The 16,077-nt window shown below is 47.3% G+C and overlaps 1 protein-coding gene across 1 annotated transcript; it reads left to right on the plus strand.

The window, feature by feature from the left end:
- On the plus strand, positions 11,551-15,730 carry LOC110437243. Its single transcript, XM_021465622.1, has 3 exons — positions 11,551-12,137; positions 13,799-14,712; positions 15,454-15,730. The coding sequence occupies exons 1-2, from the start codon at positions 11,551-11,553 to the stop codon at positions 13,950-13,952; spliced, it is 741 nt and encodes a 246-aa protein (XP_021321297.1). The 3' UTR covers positions 13,953-14,712; positions 15,454-15,730.

Below are 16,077 nucleotides of genomic sequence, written 5' to 3' on the forward strand. Positions count from 1 at the left end.
CATGTCGAGTACGACTTTGACTTTTGAAGGGTTTGGTCGTATGCCGTCGCGACTGACGACGTTGCCGAGCAGTAGACCGGAAGGAACGCCGAAAATGCATTTCTTGGGGTTGAGCTTCCACTTGTACCTATTGAGTGCCTTGAAGGTTCGGTCTAAGTTGTCGATTAGGGTGCTCGCGTCCCTTGTTTTTACGACCACGTCGTCCACATAGGCCTCGACGAGGTCATCGCGAATCTCGTCGTGGAGGCATTGCTGGATGGCCCTTTGATAAGTGGCCCCGGCGTTTTTAAGTCCGAAAGACATGGTAGTGTAGCAGTATGCGCCGAAGGGTGTGATGAAGGATGTTTTGATCTGATCTTCTTCCTTTAGCGAGATCTGGTGATAACCAGAGTAGCAATCTAGAAAGGAGAGGAGTTCGCATCCGGCCGTTGAGTCGACCACCTCGTCGATGCGAGGAAGACCAAAAGGATCTTTAGGACAGTGTTTGTTGAGATCGGTGTAATCAACGCACATTCTCCATTCATTATTCTTTTTGCGTACAAGAACCGGATTGGCGAGCCAATCGGGGTGATACACTTCTTTTATGAATCCGGCTGCTAGAAGCCGTGTTATTTCTGTCCTAATAGCCTCCTTTTTGTCACGAGCGAACCGTCGCAGTTTTTGCTTGATTGGTCTTGCGGTCTTCGAGACATTTAAGGAGTGCTCGATCAGGTTTCGTGGGACACCGGGCATGTCTGCGGGTTTCCATGCGAAAACGCTCACGTTGTCCCTCAGAAACCTGACGAGCGCGTCTTCCTATTTTGGATCCAGGTTAGCCCCGATGAGGGCTGTCTTTTCGGGGTTGCCTTCGACCAGCTGCACTTCTTTGTACTCCTTGGATTTCGAGTTCTTTCTGGCTGTCTCCTGCTCAGGTAATCGGAGCTGGTCGGGAGGTAGCTGTGCGGCTTGGTTTGCTGTTTCCGCCATGCGGATTGAGAGGTCGATTGCCTCGGTGATCTTGAAGCTTTCTTCTTCGCAGGTGTACGCGGTGTAGACGTTGCCTCTGACGGTTAGGACACCCTTCTCCGTGGGCATCTTAAGGACTAGGTATGAGTAGTGCGGGACTGCCATGAACTTTGTCAGCGATGGGCGGCCCAGTATGGCGTGATAGGTCCCGTCGAAATCCGCGACTACGAAGTTGATGAACTCCGTCCGGAAGTGATCGGGTGTGCCGAATTGGACAGGCAATGTTATCTGTCCGAGGGGCACCGAACTTTGACCCGGCAAAACCCCCCAGAATTGGGCGTTGTAAGGTTTTAGTTGTGCCGGTGATATCTTGAGGGCGGGCAGGCTGTTGCGGAAGAGGATGTCGATGGAGCTTCCCCCGTCAACGAGCACGCGCTCGAATCTGATGCTATTGATGCAGGGATCAAGAATCAGTGGGAAACGACCCGGCTCTGGGATAGCGGCCCACTGGTCCTTCCTGCTGAACGAGATCTCCCTGTGGGACCACGCGGGAAATTTCGGATCTGCGATCAGCCCGTCCGTGCTGTCTATGTTGAGGCAGGCTCTCTTTAACAGCTTTCTTTCTCGCTTGGACTCAGTGGAGACCTTGCCCCCGAAAATGGAGTGGACCACGTCGGTGGGGCTGACGTATTGGTGTCGGGGGTCCCTGTCTTGGTCCTCATCCTCATCTTCGTGGTCGTGCCCGTCGCGCTTGTTATTTTTCTTGGCGGAGTCCTCTTGGGCGGCCCGCCGTGTATAGATACTTTTGAGGACGCGGCACTCTTCCATGGTATGGTTGGACTTTGGGTGTAGCTGGCACGGTCCCTTCAACGTTTTGTTGTAGTCGTCTTGGTAGTCCCGTCGTCCATTGGGACGTTTGACCGTATTTACTTCGTGGTCGTATTCGCGAGGGCGCTTTCCTCTGAAGTCGTCGCGGCTGTCGGTGATCGCGGTTGTCGGAGCGGCGGTGATTTCTGTTGTCGTAGCGACCACGACCGTCATCTCGCCGGGAAGGCTGGTCGGGGCCTCTCGCATCGTCTCGGATTAGTTTTTCTGCGTCATCAGCATCGGCGTAATTTTTAGCCGTGGCGAGGAGCTCTGCTACCGTTGATGGGCGCTTACGCAACAGCTTGTTCCTCAGCGCTTCATGGAAACGCAAGCCCTTGATAAAGGCTGATATGGCCTCGTCATGAGAAATCTTCGGGATTTTGAGGCGCATATCCGAGAATCGTCGGATGTAATCGTGCAGAGGTTCATTCTTCCTGTCTCTTATCCTTTCAAGGTCATACTTGTTTCCGGGCTGCTCGCATGTGGCGATGAAGTTGTCGATGAAAGCCTGGCGTAGCTCTTCCCAAGAGTCGAAGGAGTCCTCGGGCAAGCCGAGAAGCCACTGATGACCAGCCTGGTCGAGGACTACGGGGAAGTAGTTAGCCATGACGTGCTCATCTCCTGCCGCTGATCGGACGGCGATTTCATAGAGAGTGATCCAGTTCTCTGGATTTTCCTTGCCGTCGTATTTTTTAAGTTTTTCGAGCTTGAAATTGCAGGGTCACACGACCTGGCGGAGGTGTGAGGAGAACTGTCTTAGGCCCGGAGGACCGTGGGTCGCATCGTACTCGATGCGGCGCAGGTTTTCGTGGACTGCTCTCTCTGCGGCGCGCCTGTTGATGCGGTCCCGGGCATCTTTGGGAGGGATGTTGTGGCGGAGATCCCTGTGTTGATCTTCTTCTTGGCCGCGTACGCCATGAATTTGCTTGCGGCGGCCATCGGCATCCCGACCACCATCGTCGCGCCGCGAGTCCCCTCGACGGTTGTCGGGGGAGCGACTGCGGTGACGCCTGCTGGGTGAGACCTGGCTACGATTAGTCTGGTCGGAGGCGGCTTCCGTATAAGAGACGTCCTGGACTCTCTTGAGCAGAGTGGCCGTCTGTCCCATTGCGGCGATCAGGTGTGCTCGGATGCTGGTCCGAACTCCCTGGCATTCGGGGGTGTCAGGAAGCCGATCCAGGTTGGCCATGGCGACAGCCACGTTGGCGCTTGGCGTTTTGTAGACTGGCTGGTCCCCGACCATGTCAAAGGCATCGTTGAGGTTACTTGGTGGCATCTGTTGTTGCTCGTCCGCACGCCGTCGGGCACGATCGGCGTTACGCTGTTCGCGGAGTTGCCTCTGGTCATCTGTTTCTCCGTCAACGGCCGGTTCGTCGGCGCTGACATTGAACACAATATCCCCTCGCCGGGGGGGGGAATATCGGGAATCGGTCGAAACCCGGAGGGTGTGAAGGAAAATCCAGGTCGTAGCCCTCGTCTTCGGTGTTAATAACCTCGGTGGGGACGGAGCCGGTGCTTGAGTTGGTGCTGGAAACCTGGCCGTCCCGTAGCTCTCGGATTGTCACCATGTTGACATGGTGACGATTGTTCCTTGACGGCGACCAACCCGCCTTGCTGAAAACGGATTGGACATGCTGTGAGTAAACAGAGGCCGAGTTGTTCAGCCCGCGAGGATAGTCTTCCTTTTTGAGCTCGACGGATCGTCCTGAGGGGGTAGTGGTTATCGTCAGGGACGTTCCCAGCCGTTCGTGTGTGGCGACACGAGTTGGCCGGCGGGATTTCGAAAAATCCGCTCGAGCAGCTTGGTCGGGCCGGCGCAGAACTCCATCTATTAGTTGGGCGACTTCGAGTAGCTTGGAGTCAGCGCGATCGAGCGCTTGGAGGAGGTCCGAGCAGTCGATCTCCTTTCCCTTGTAGAGTGGGAACGGTGGTCGGGCGCTTGGTGCCGTCATGCGTGTGGTCGGAGACGGCGTGATCTCAGATTGGATCTGGATCTCCTTCGGAACCGTGGTCGCGAAGCCGCCGTTGCACGTCGTCCACGTGATCTGGCCGACGGTGAACGTGAGGCCTTCGGGCACGGTCGCGGAAGCTTTGATCGTGACCATCTTGTTCGCCGGAAAAGTTGCACGCACACCCCCTACCTGGCGCGCCACTGTCGACGAAAGCTAGTCGGCAGTCTACCTTGGGGTATACCCTCGGTAGTAGTTTATCGGTAGACGGTGCGCAAACTACGAACTCGATGGGGACGCAAGACACGGACAAGCTTTTTATCCAGGTTCGGCCGCCGAGTTGGCGTAATACCTACGTCCTGCGTCTGGTTGTATTGATTTGTGCTGAGAGAATATGATGTCCTAGGGGGGTCCCTCGCCCCTCCTTATATAGTCTGGAGGGCGGGGTTACAGATCTGGAAACTAATCCTAGTCGGTTACAATTGCCATGGATAATTCGATGTCAATTCCTATTCTAACCGACTAGAATCCTGCTTGATCTCCACATCTTGTTTCCTTGCGCGAAACTCCAGGTTGTCGGATCAAGCCTTGAACTCGTCTCGTAATGGACCAAGCCTCCTGGCCGAAATCTAGCCGTAAGGGTATAGGGGTTTATACCCCCACATGAATAGATGCCACGGTTGGGAGAACCATAGACTTTCTGGTCCTTGGGCGTCTTTTGTAAACTTTCATACATGGGCTCGGCTGAGATGCCTGAGCTTCAAATTCAAAACCCTGATCAGAGGTAGTGGTTGCACTTTGATGGGAGTTCTGCTGCTCCTGGCTCTGCAATCTATGGCACTCAGTACAAGTTGCAAACACTTGTAATGCAAGAGCTGCTGCAGTTGGCTTCCATGGCACAATTTCCATTCCACTGGGAGTGTAAGGCTTATTCTGCTCAGCAAACAGAGCGGACATTTGAATGATGATCGGCTTGAGCAAGGTTGGGACAGGTATCTGCAGCTGTTGTTGTATGCAACTGCCAGCCCCAGGAGCAAAGATGCATCTGTTGTCCTTGTCGACGGTGGAGTTATTGGGTTTTCCTGCTGGAGGGTGCAGCGGCGGAGGCTGATGTGAGATAGATTGGGGATGCAGCTATTCCTTAGCTTGGGAAGGCAAAGAGTCCATACTCTGGATGTTTTGGCAAACCGTGAGATTTGTTGGAGTTTCCTTCGGCATCCATACTAATTTGGTATGGGTCCTGGTGAGGCATTGCCTTTGGATATGACCATAGTTGAAGCAGGCCCAACATCTAATTTTGTCCAAGCACTGTGAGCAGACATGCCCAGTATGCAAGCAACGGCTGCAGCCCAAGGGGTCCATAGAAGAATTTGAATTTGTAATCAATCTGTGAGTTTCCCAGAAATCCACCTCGCATGTAGCATCTTCATGCAAATTATCGCGAAGAACACGAGCACTATCAAGATGGAAATCAAATTTGTCCCCAACAAACAGAAGAGAAATCACTCTGATTTCAGGCTCCAAAGGGAGAGTAGCGAGAAAAGAACCAAATTGGATCAAACCAGGGGGCTGCGCTGGCTTGCACGGAGCCTTCTGAACCAAATGCTTCGCAAAGGAGACATGCTTGTTGTTTGCTTTTTTGATCGATCTCTTTGTGTTCTTAGAGAGAATAGTAGACCATTCCTTTTCCTGCTCCTCTTCCCAGAGACGCTTTTCTCGTTCCCAGTTGGGCATGCCATTGTTCCAAAGGTGGAAATAAACATGAAATTGGGACGTGATCACACGACGAAGACGATACACATGAAACCCAACTTGCTTGCAGGAAACAGAAAAACGAAAGTGATTTCTACTCAAGAATTGAACATGGAAACCAGCAGTACGACCACCCAAGCAAGATTGGAGGGCCAGAGAGACTGAGTCCTCGGTCAAGTGAAACAAGTAACGGCGAAAAGTGACCAGCAGGAAGAATGAACCATCAGGCGAGGGAGAGGGGTGATGTACCAGGGTACCAAAACGACGATCCACCTCTTCTTCGAATGAACGACCATGGGAAAAATCCAGCCGAGCAGCAAGGTCTGAGGAAGACCCCATGTTGAAACGAAGACAGCCGATCAACGGGGATGGTGGCAGAGTCCGGAGGCGATGGTGATCTCTTCGGCGGGGAGGCGCAGGACGTGGGAGGGCTGGGAGCCCGTCATCTTCCTTTACATGCCATCTGGGAGGCATGGATGTTGCTGCCGCAGAACATCGAACACCTTGAAGGCAAGAACCGCAGAAGCTTCCTCCAGCACGAGTAGGTCAGTGGTGACGGCCGCTGGGCTTCCACGTTGCCTGAACGCGAAGGTGAAGACGGGCACAGCGTGGTAGAGATGGCGCAGCCGTCCTTCGCTTGGCGTCGGCGAAGCGGCCGTAACAGGTCGACGGGAGAAGCCGGCGACGGCCCCGCAGCAGCAAGGGAAGAGGCCGGGGATTTAGGCGACAGCGCAGCAGGAGGGAAGGCTCACCACAGGGTTCCAGGCGGAGAACGAGGGGCGCCGCCCTCAGCCGCACGGTGCTCCGCGGCCGGCCAGCCTCTATGTAGTTTTGCTTCAGTTCAGACATTATCTAATTGGTTTTTTGACAACTGAATGCATGTGAAACACCACTATTATCTGTTAGCTACCTGAAACACCACTATTAGTAACTTCAGAAATTATTATCTAGCTAATTGGCTTTGAGAAGATAGAACAGGAAAAGATTAGGACTCAATGAGATTAGGTGCTGCCATGACAAACCTTTGTTGTTGGCTCTTTGGTAGAGACAGCCTCTGAATCTGTTCCAAGGACTGATTTATCTGCCTTGTCAAGTGGCATCTCAATTCCGTCAGTTATTACTGTTGCTGCAGAAACGAAGTTGAGCAAAGGTACTAAAAGCTTAAATGAGTGAACATACAAAGCATTGAATTGAAGGATGCCCATCACCTCCAATCACACGCATCTTCATGTCAATCGCAGGCTCCATCCAATTGCAGAACAGTCATACATGCCGCTCTAGCTGAATTTGCATACACGCACCATAGAATTGAGCTGGTGAAGTTGATGGCACTAAATTTGTGTGACAAATCACAGGCAGTAAAGCCATCAGAAACTGCTACCTCACAGCATCGCCCAACCATCACGACAACGCGGCTCAACAATAGCACCCTGGACGAAACATCAGGACACTGCCTAGCAAATCCTCTCGATGGATCCATCCACCGGATAGAGTCGCCTGGCTACCGATGGCTAACCTTGTTGCTGATCTGAAAAGAAATAATAATTAAGAAAATCTCATGGAACCACTGTGAGGCGCCGTCTACTTCGACTGGCTGCACCGCTGCTGGGAGGCGCCGTTCGCGCCATGCTTGCCATGCCACCGCCGAGAAACGTCATCCACGCAGGTACGGGGAAGAGTCGTGGCTGCCCGCTGCCGCCGCTAGTTGGGAGGGGCCTCCGCCGCTGGAGCCATCACGCGAGGGCGGACCTCACTACTGCTGCTAGGGGTGGTCCACGCGGGCGTCGCCGCTCACCATGGGTATTGCATCCATCTGGCCGCTACTCGTGAGATCCGGCAACAATGTTGTGGGTGGGTTGAGAGGGGTCGATGGCGACGGGGTAGTTGACAATGGCACATGCGGCGGAGGTAGCGGCGACGCCGGCGAGCTGTGGGCAAAACCGGCGGAGGGGGCGGCGAGCTGGGCAAAACCGGCATCTCCTCGACTCCTCCCCACGATCTCAAAATATGTCGGCAAAAAAAACATCGAGCCAATAAAAGAGGACGCGGGCGCAGAGGGATCCGGCGTGGGGCGCGCCCGTGGTTAGCCGGTCTGGTGAGTCGAGCTCGATTCTTTGGACTCGGGTAGTCATTATTTTAGGGTATATATATATATATATATATATATATATATATATATATATATATGTATGTATGTTATTGAGAGCATAGGGCTCCTAATAATTACTAGCAAAACATGTTCGTGCGTTGCAACAGGGTATATAATTTATTATTTGATAATTGTACACTTTTTATAAAATTTAAATGAGTTTAGTCCAACCTTGAATCAAATAAATATAACCCCACCAAAACAAACAAAAACTACCAAACTAATATCGGAAATCACCTTGAGAAGAAATAGAAAAAAATCATGTCCCATAAAAAAATCAGAAATCTTCATGTACAGTGGAGGAAAAAGAGTAAAAAATGATATAAAAATATGTATAGAAATTGAAAGGGGAAGATAAAAGCATCACATGAGGGAACAATTCCATCAACACAGCACGTCAGATCAGTCCACTTTTATTGTCGCTCAGTGCAATCCAAAGCAAAACCAGCGGCGCAGTTAGTGACAAAAGCCCACAGCCACAGCCGCCACATAATAATACAATTAATAGGTAACAGTTCTCAACATCCTTTCATCACAGTATTTGTTTGAGACGTACATGAACAAAGCATATGTAATTTCGTATGATTAAGAGGAAGTACCTTGTGGCCAGCATTGATGCATCACAAGAGAAGGAACAGCCGATGAGAGGGCGATCATCTCCAATCTCGCTACACTCCAAGACAAACTCCCCGGCCTGCTTCACGACGAGTTCGGTCTCCGCCTCTAGGTCTTCATCGGAATCCTCGTGGCAGCGCTTGGCCATCTCAATCCTGGCCTTGGCACGGGGCAGCGAGTACTGTGCAATGTCGACACGCGCCTTGAGAAGCTCCTGCGTGCCCTTGGTGAAGAAGGGGTACTGGATCTGCTCCTCCTGCGCGCGGAGGAAACGGTCGACCTGGCCATCGGCCTCGAGCCGGACCATGAATGCTCGGAGGCGGTCGTGGCGCTCCATTTCGCGCTCGTCGAGGCGACGGAGGCAGGCCCGCACGGCCATGGCGTAGGCGCGGCGCCGCTAGAGGAGGTCCTGCACCGATTGCTCGTGACGCTCCCACGCGGCGCAGTGGTCATTGGAGACCTCGTAGTCGGCCTCGCTGAAAGCCCTAGTTTGGTTTTGGATAATTGATGAAACCCTAGTACTAACCTCTATGCTAAGTATGTGTAGACTTAATGAGGTTGGTCCATGCCAAGTGATGGAGCAAGTGATGATCATGGTGATGATGGTGATGACCACAAGATGATCAAGTGCTCAACTTGGAAAAGAAGAAAGAGAAAAACAAAACCCTATGAAGATCAAGGCAAAGGTATTGATTAGGGTTTTGGTTTTGGTGATCAAGACACCATAGAGGGTGTGATCACATTTAGGATAGATAGCCGTACTATAAAGAGGGGAATTCTTTGGCTAAGCGGTTATCAAGTGCCACTAGGTGTCATTGTTCATGTGCATGCATTTAGAACCTAGTGAGCTAACTTAACTCCTTCAAAGAAAATATTTGTGAAAATGCTAACACACGTGCACTTGTTGGTACACATATTGTGGTGTTGGCACACTTTGAGAAGGAGGTGGAGTTTCAAAGGTAGAGAGAGGATGGGTTCCTCTCTCCCTCCCGCCGAGCTTGCGAGGCGGGATTCGGCGCTTTTGAGAAAATGAATTGCATTTTTTTCTATTGCGCCGGTGGGAGTTTTGGAGAAGTTGCGGGAGTGTTTCTCGCTGAGGAACACTCACCGGACGCTGGCTTCTGGAGCACCGGACGCTGCGTCTGAGCGTCCGGTGCCGACAGCGCCTGTCCCAGCTAGGGTAAGGCACCGGACGATAGGCACCGGACGCTGGCTTGAGCGTCCGGTGGTTAGCGTCCGGTGTGAGGGCGTTTTGCAACCCTCTCTGCGCATGAGTCCGGTGAGCACCGGACGCTCAGGGTGCGTCCGGTGGCTTGCGTCCGGTGACCGTGCGAGTTTGCGGAGCTCTCTGCGCATGAGTCCGGTGTGCACCGGACGCGCCCCTTTAAGAGCGTCCGGTGACCCCGTTTTTTCGCCCAGTGAAAGAGCCAACAGCTCTATTTATTTGAAGGGTTATAAATACGTGTTTGGCCATCTTGGGGCTCACTCTCTTGGCATTCTTGACTACTAGACATCCTTGTGAGCCTAAGCAAACACCTCCAACTCATCTCCCTCATAGATTATACATCTTTGTGAGATTGAGAGTGATTCCAAGTGCATTTGTTTGAGTGATTGCATCTAGTGGCACTTGGGGATCGTTCTAGCTGCGATTTTCTTGTTACTCTTGGTGGTTGCCGCCACCTAGACGGCTTGGAGCAGCGGAGGAGGATTGGCACGAGTTGGTGATTGTTCGTGGCCATCTCTCGGTGATTGTGAGAGGTTTGTGCCTACCTTGGCGGAGAGCCAAAGGCAACATTAGTGGATTGCTCGTGTCATTGAGCTACCTCACTTGTGGGTAGGTTATTGTGGTGTCCTAGTGAGGACGAGGTTCGTGCTACACCTCTTAGCCACCGAACCACCAAGTGTTGGTCGACACAACGGGGACGTAGCGTGCCGGCAAGCACGTGAACCCCGGGAGAAAAATTGCTTGTCTCCATTGTGTTTGTTCATTGGATTTCTCCCGGTGATTTGACTTCATTTTATTGATTGGTTCATCCCCTCTACACGGTGGTATAAAGATCAAACCTTCTCTCTTACATTCCCGCAAACTAGAGTAGCTTACTTACTTATATAGAAACTTTAGGTAGCTCTCTAGTGTAAGTAGTGACATAGCTCTTGTGTGCCTAGTGATCTTAACAACTAGAATTGTTGGATAGGTGGCTTGCAAACACCCCTTTTAGAGCTAGAGCAAAAAGCTTCGCTTTGTTATTTACTAACCTCTTGCTCTAGTGAGTTTGTAGAATTTTTAAATAGGCTATTCACCCCCCCTCTAGCCATATTAGGACCTTTCACTCGCCTCCGCCCCTGGCGGAGGAAGTGGCGGAGGCGGGACGGGGATGGGAGCGATTGGCGGGTGGACGAGGACGGGGAGCGGAGCCATGGGAGGAGTGGGGGCCGGGGGCCACAATTTGTTTAAAAAAAATTGCTTTTCCTCAATTTGGTAATATTGCAACGAAAGAAAAACATCAAATAACCCTAGAAAGTGATGACATAATGTTACATATCTATTTATATTTATCCTTTTTATAAAATTTAAAGTCCATAATTTATTTTATTGATAACCATAACATTTAAGGTATTAGATAGTTAATATTTACAATAATATGTAGCTTAAAGGCATATTTATTTAATAATAAAAATAGAAAATAGTTAAATCGTATCTCACTCTAATATTACCTCTTAATATACCTCAGTATTATATTAAAACTTGAGAAGTTTGATGCTAGCATTATTTTTTTAATTTACATTAGGATTGCTATGAAATATGAATCAACCATCAAATTAAATAGGCTACCATTAAATTTTTATAATAATTGGAGTAAGACAACTACAATTTTAATTTTAGAGTAAAAAGCATAGGCAAGCATTTCCAAAAAATGTGTACTAAAATTTGTGATATTTTTTGTTTACTGCATGGATCTACATATGTAGAGATGAACAAAATTTGTTTTATAATTTTTAGATTTTTCTATGAATTACTATGTATTTATTAATTTTCAGCCGATTTAAAAAATAAAAGAAAAGTAAATTGGAGATTTTACATTGGGAACCTTAGAATATTTTTTATTTTTTTCTACCTTCCACGGTAACGATTCTGGACTGATTGGGCCTACAGAGGCGAGAGCGGAGTAATATCAGATTTTGCATTAGGAACCCTAGAATATTTTTTATTTTGTTTTTGCCCTTCTAGAAACAAGCCCACCAGCCAACTAGCCCATTTATCAGGTCATATATATGCCCCAAACCCTAATCTTCAATTCCCCACCACCCCTGGCGTCCCTGCCCTCTCCCCATCGACACCGGCGGGCCTGGTGCGGCATCGCCAGCCTCGCGCGCGGAGCACAAGGCGGCCCCTTCCTTGACCTGCGCCTTCCCCGACCATCGGCACGCAGCCCTGCACCTTCCCTAACCCGCGGTGGCGGCGGCGGCGGCGTAACCTCGCTCCTCCATGACCCACGGCAGCGCGCGGCCCCAGTCCACTTCGACCGTGGCGGCAGCCTCGTCCCTTCCCCGATCCGCGGCGTGCTGCTCCCTACACTCGGCAGCCATGGGGCTACGGCGTTGCCCCTCCCCCAACTGACAGCGCACGACGCACCTGAAGTCCTGAACCGGCGATGGGAAGGTCAGACGCGTAGCGGTCTCGATGTGCGGTTTCCTCGCTGCATTGTACGCATCGTATTTGATGGCTTGGCTCAAGTCGCAAGGCCACGACAGGCAGGCATGCAGCAGCAAGAGGACAGCGGCTTGTGGCGTGGAGCAAACAAAGTCACACAACGATGGCTCCTCTCCAGGCTGCGACGATGGCGCCTCCGTACCTTCCGGTCAGAACGCTACTCCATCACTTCTGGATAAGCCTATGTACTTGCACCTCTCTCGGCTACTTGATATGTAATTTGTATTTGATTTTTATGCGAGCGTCAGTCATTTCATCATTGTATTGTATTAGTTTCTATACATGAATACATTAGAAACGTACGTTTCCTAAAAACTCAGGCAGCAAGGTTGGCAAGAGTTTTATAGACAAATAGTATGTTATATACTTAGTTGCATTTTCATGGAGCAAGGTGTGTTGCAGCAGCCAGATTCAGACAGTTGGGTGAATTTTATACTTATAAATGAATTGGTTTCTATGCATGATGGAATTGTGATTATGCATGATGGAACTTAATTTTAGAAGATGTTGTGGGTGCTTTGTATGCTTAGATACATATCTTTCCTTATAAGTTGCTCGAATATCCGATATGATCCTCTCGCATTTGAATCCGAGTAGTAGATACAAAGATCTACATTTATGGTTCATGCATAATTCATCTTCATTGTTTTGTTTGTCGATTTTTGAGTTATTATGCTTGCGTGCATAAGTTTTAACAAATTAGTCTATTTTGTTTGAGCATTTAACTTTGCACCTTTTTATACATAGTTGGAGCACCTTTCTATGCAATGTTGATGCTTCTATTTATAGACAAATTTATTTATGTGCTTTGCATGCGTAAGTTTCTATGCATAGAAATTATTATTTGGCAATTTGACTAAATAGATAAAGGTTTTCGCAGATTATTTTTATGTACTTTGAATTTTTAATTACTATATGTTAGATGCTTCGTGACTATATTTGATCTTTAATTTTTTAGTATTTGCATTGTGCGTTTTTGTTCTAGCATTAGTGAGTTTTTATATATATCAAAATTGGAAAATGAAGAGTTCCTACTTGTTTCTTGGTGGAGGCACTACAGATGGATGATTCTATGTGCTTTCATTTTTATTTTTACGCGCTCCGGGCCATAGCGCTCATGAGCGGTCTGGTGTATGACACAATCCACCAGCTACGCATGCGAGGTCATAATATTTCCTTCTGGTATTTGATGAACTGATCTGCACACATTGACTTCATTTTTGTTCAATTAGGGTGGGCACATATTGGATTCCTTTTCCATACGATTGAATGACAAGCAAGCAAATTTTGTATGCAGTTTTGATTTAAACCTTTTATGCTTCTTTCTCATATATATGATGTGCAGTTTTGATTTAAACATGTTATGCTTCTTTCTCATAGATATGACAGGCACATTGTAGATTTTTATATGCTGCTGATTACTACTTCACAATATGCATATATTTTAATTTACCATATTTTTATTTTTCTGATCTGGTAAGCCAACTTGTCCTGAGATAACCATTGTTAAGCCCTGATTCTCTTAGACGATGGCTTGACTACAACAGCGGGATGCAAATCAGCTGTGGCTTCTATGCTTAGCAAATTAAGTTTTTATACAATTATTTTTTGATTTTTATGTACTTTGATTTTTTTCCCCATGTTTCTTGAGCCAATAGTGTGAGCAAGAAAACATCTGAAAACATCTGGTATAAAAAAATATGTTTCTATGTCGGTTTTGTTCACAAAAAAATATTTTTCTTGCTTTCCTTTGGTTACTATGTTTGCATGCATAATTTTTAGTTTTGATTTGGTGTGTTTTTTTGCCAGCAAATCGGAAGACAACCAGCCTACTGGAGAACAGGACTACTGCCATGGTGTTGATGAGCTTCTAGATGAGGACACATCCAGCACGGCAGCCAGAAGTGACACTAGCATATTTGGAATCCTCGACTTCGCAATTGATTTTTATTTCTATGCTTAGAGTCAACCGTATAAGCAAGCAGGATTTGGTTTTTGCTTGAAAGAGAATGGTTTCTATGCATCCACTCGGCGATTTAGGGGGAGCATGCTAGGCCTACTCGTGAGCTCCCTTTGAAGTGCGGAATTGGAGATGCTGCTAGCTTATTGTTCGATAGATGCCTAGAAATATGGTTTTTAGTATTTTTATATGTCATATTTTGATGATTTGTGAGAGTGGTATCCATGCTTATATGACAAAAGGACTGCATGAAATGAAGAGCTACCAAAGTAGGCAAGCAAGATTTCTACGTGGTTGATTTTGAGTTTTATTTTATGCATCTCCTTGATATATATCTTTCTTTTGCTGATATAAGGTTTATGCGCCTACTAAATCATGTTTCTATGTCTGTCTTGCTCAAGTTCATATGTCTTCTCCTGCTAAAACATGTTCCTATCAACCTATGCCTGTCTTGCTGTCTAGTTTTTTCCTCGATTTTGTTCCGTGTCCTCGTCTCGAACGTATATAGATTCTTAAATTTGCTAGTATTTGCATCATTGTGAGTTTCTATTCTAGAATTAGTTATTTTTTATGCATATATCATATTAAGTGAAATTATCTATTATTTATGAACTACATGTATGAGACAAAACTTTTATGATAAGAGGCTAAAATTACCCATTATTTGTGAAACTGCATGTATGAGTGTGGTGCGAATGGGTGGTGGTGGATGGTGGTGTGGACAACAGCAATGGCGTGACGCGGTCAAGGATGTCTTCCACAGGTCTTGAGCCACAGTTTCTATGTCATGGATTTATATGTTTTGATTCGATTTAGTATCTATGCAATGTTCTAAAATTTGAATCATGCAACCAGTGATTTTGTCCATTATGCTTTCTATATGCAGGCAACTAGTGATTTTATGCAATTCATGCATTTTCATGCACTTTTGAATTTTGGATACATTTCTAGCTGATACTTGGTATACACTGTTGGTATATATATTTCTATACATTATTGACACATAATTCGATACATTGTTGGAGCAGTTGCTATGTGGTTTTTATGTGGTAACAATTAATCGTTATTCATTGAACTAATTTCTATACATTGTCGGTGCCAAAAATATTTCCGCGCAGCTTGAGTTGATTCTATGAATCTGATTGCCAATTACATGCTATTTTTAAATTTTAGAGAAAATGAGACCGTATTCATCTTTTACGTGTGTGATCTCCATGTTCTATGTATTGTTCCCATGTTAATTATACACCCCTAATGATATCGGTGGAGGTAATTATAGTTGTCTACGAAGGATGCCCATCTTGTGGAGAGGTTTTACGCGATCACAAAATTAACTTTTATTTATTGAGCCACTAATTTCTATGCAATGCCGGCAAAACTTTCCTATGCATATTGTAAGAAACATGTTTCTTTGTCTCCTTTAAAAAAACATGTTTCTATGCCTTACTGTTGTAAGGTTTCTTCTCCTACTGAAACATGTTTCTATGCTTTTGTTGTGATGTAGGATGGTTAAAATGGATTCCTCTATTTGGTGGGAGGTCAATGGTGGCTTTGTTGTGATGTAGCATGGTTGGAAGGATTTCTCTCCATTTGGTGTGAGAGGTCAATGGTGGCTCAGACATATGACATGGCTTGTGATGTCCACGACTCGTGGCAGTGGCGTAGTGTGATCTTAATATAGTTGATTGGTTAATGTAAAAAGTTAGTTTTCCATGATGTGTTTATATGTTTGGATGAGATGAGCAAAACTTTGTTTCTATGTAACCTCAGTTGGTTTTCAATATGTCGTTGACTCGGTTTCTATGCGTTGTTCCTCTGTTAAATAAATATCTCCTGGTGGAAAGTATGGTGTGGGTATGAGCGGCTATGGTTGTGGTTATGATAGACCCCTTCAATAGTGGGAAGGGTTTTATGTGTTTCTATACATTGTTTCCTATATTACTTATGTATCCCCTCTAGAAAGCAAGATGTGGTTGGACGCGGTCACGATTGTTCAAATCAATAATATGCAGAAGGGAGGGGTTTTACGCGACAATGAAATTATTTTTATTCATCAAACCACTAATTTCTATGCAACGTTGGTGCCAAAAACTTTTCTACGCATTTTGACTATTAATTCTATGCATCT

The sequence above is a fragment of the Sorghum bicolor genome, chromosome 7, assembly GCF_000003195.3.
Source record: "Sorghum bicolor cultivar BTx623 chromosome 7, Sorghum_bicolor_NCBIv3, whole genome shotgun sequence".
Classification (NCBI taxonomy): domain Eukaryota; kingdom Viridiplantae; phylum Streptophyta; class Magnoliopsida; order Poales; family Poaceae; genus Sorghum; species Sorghum bicolor.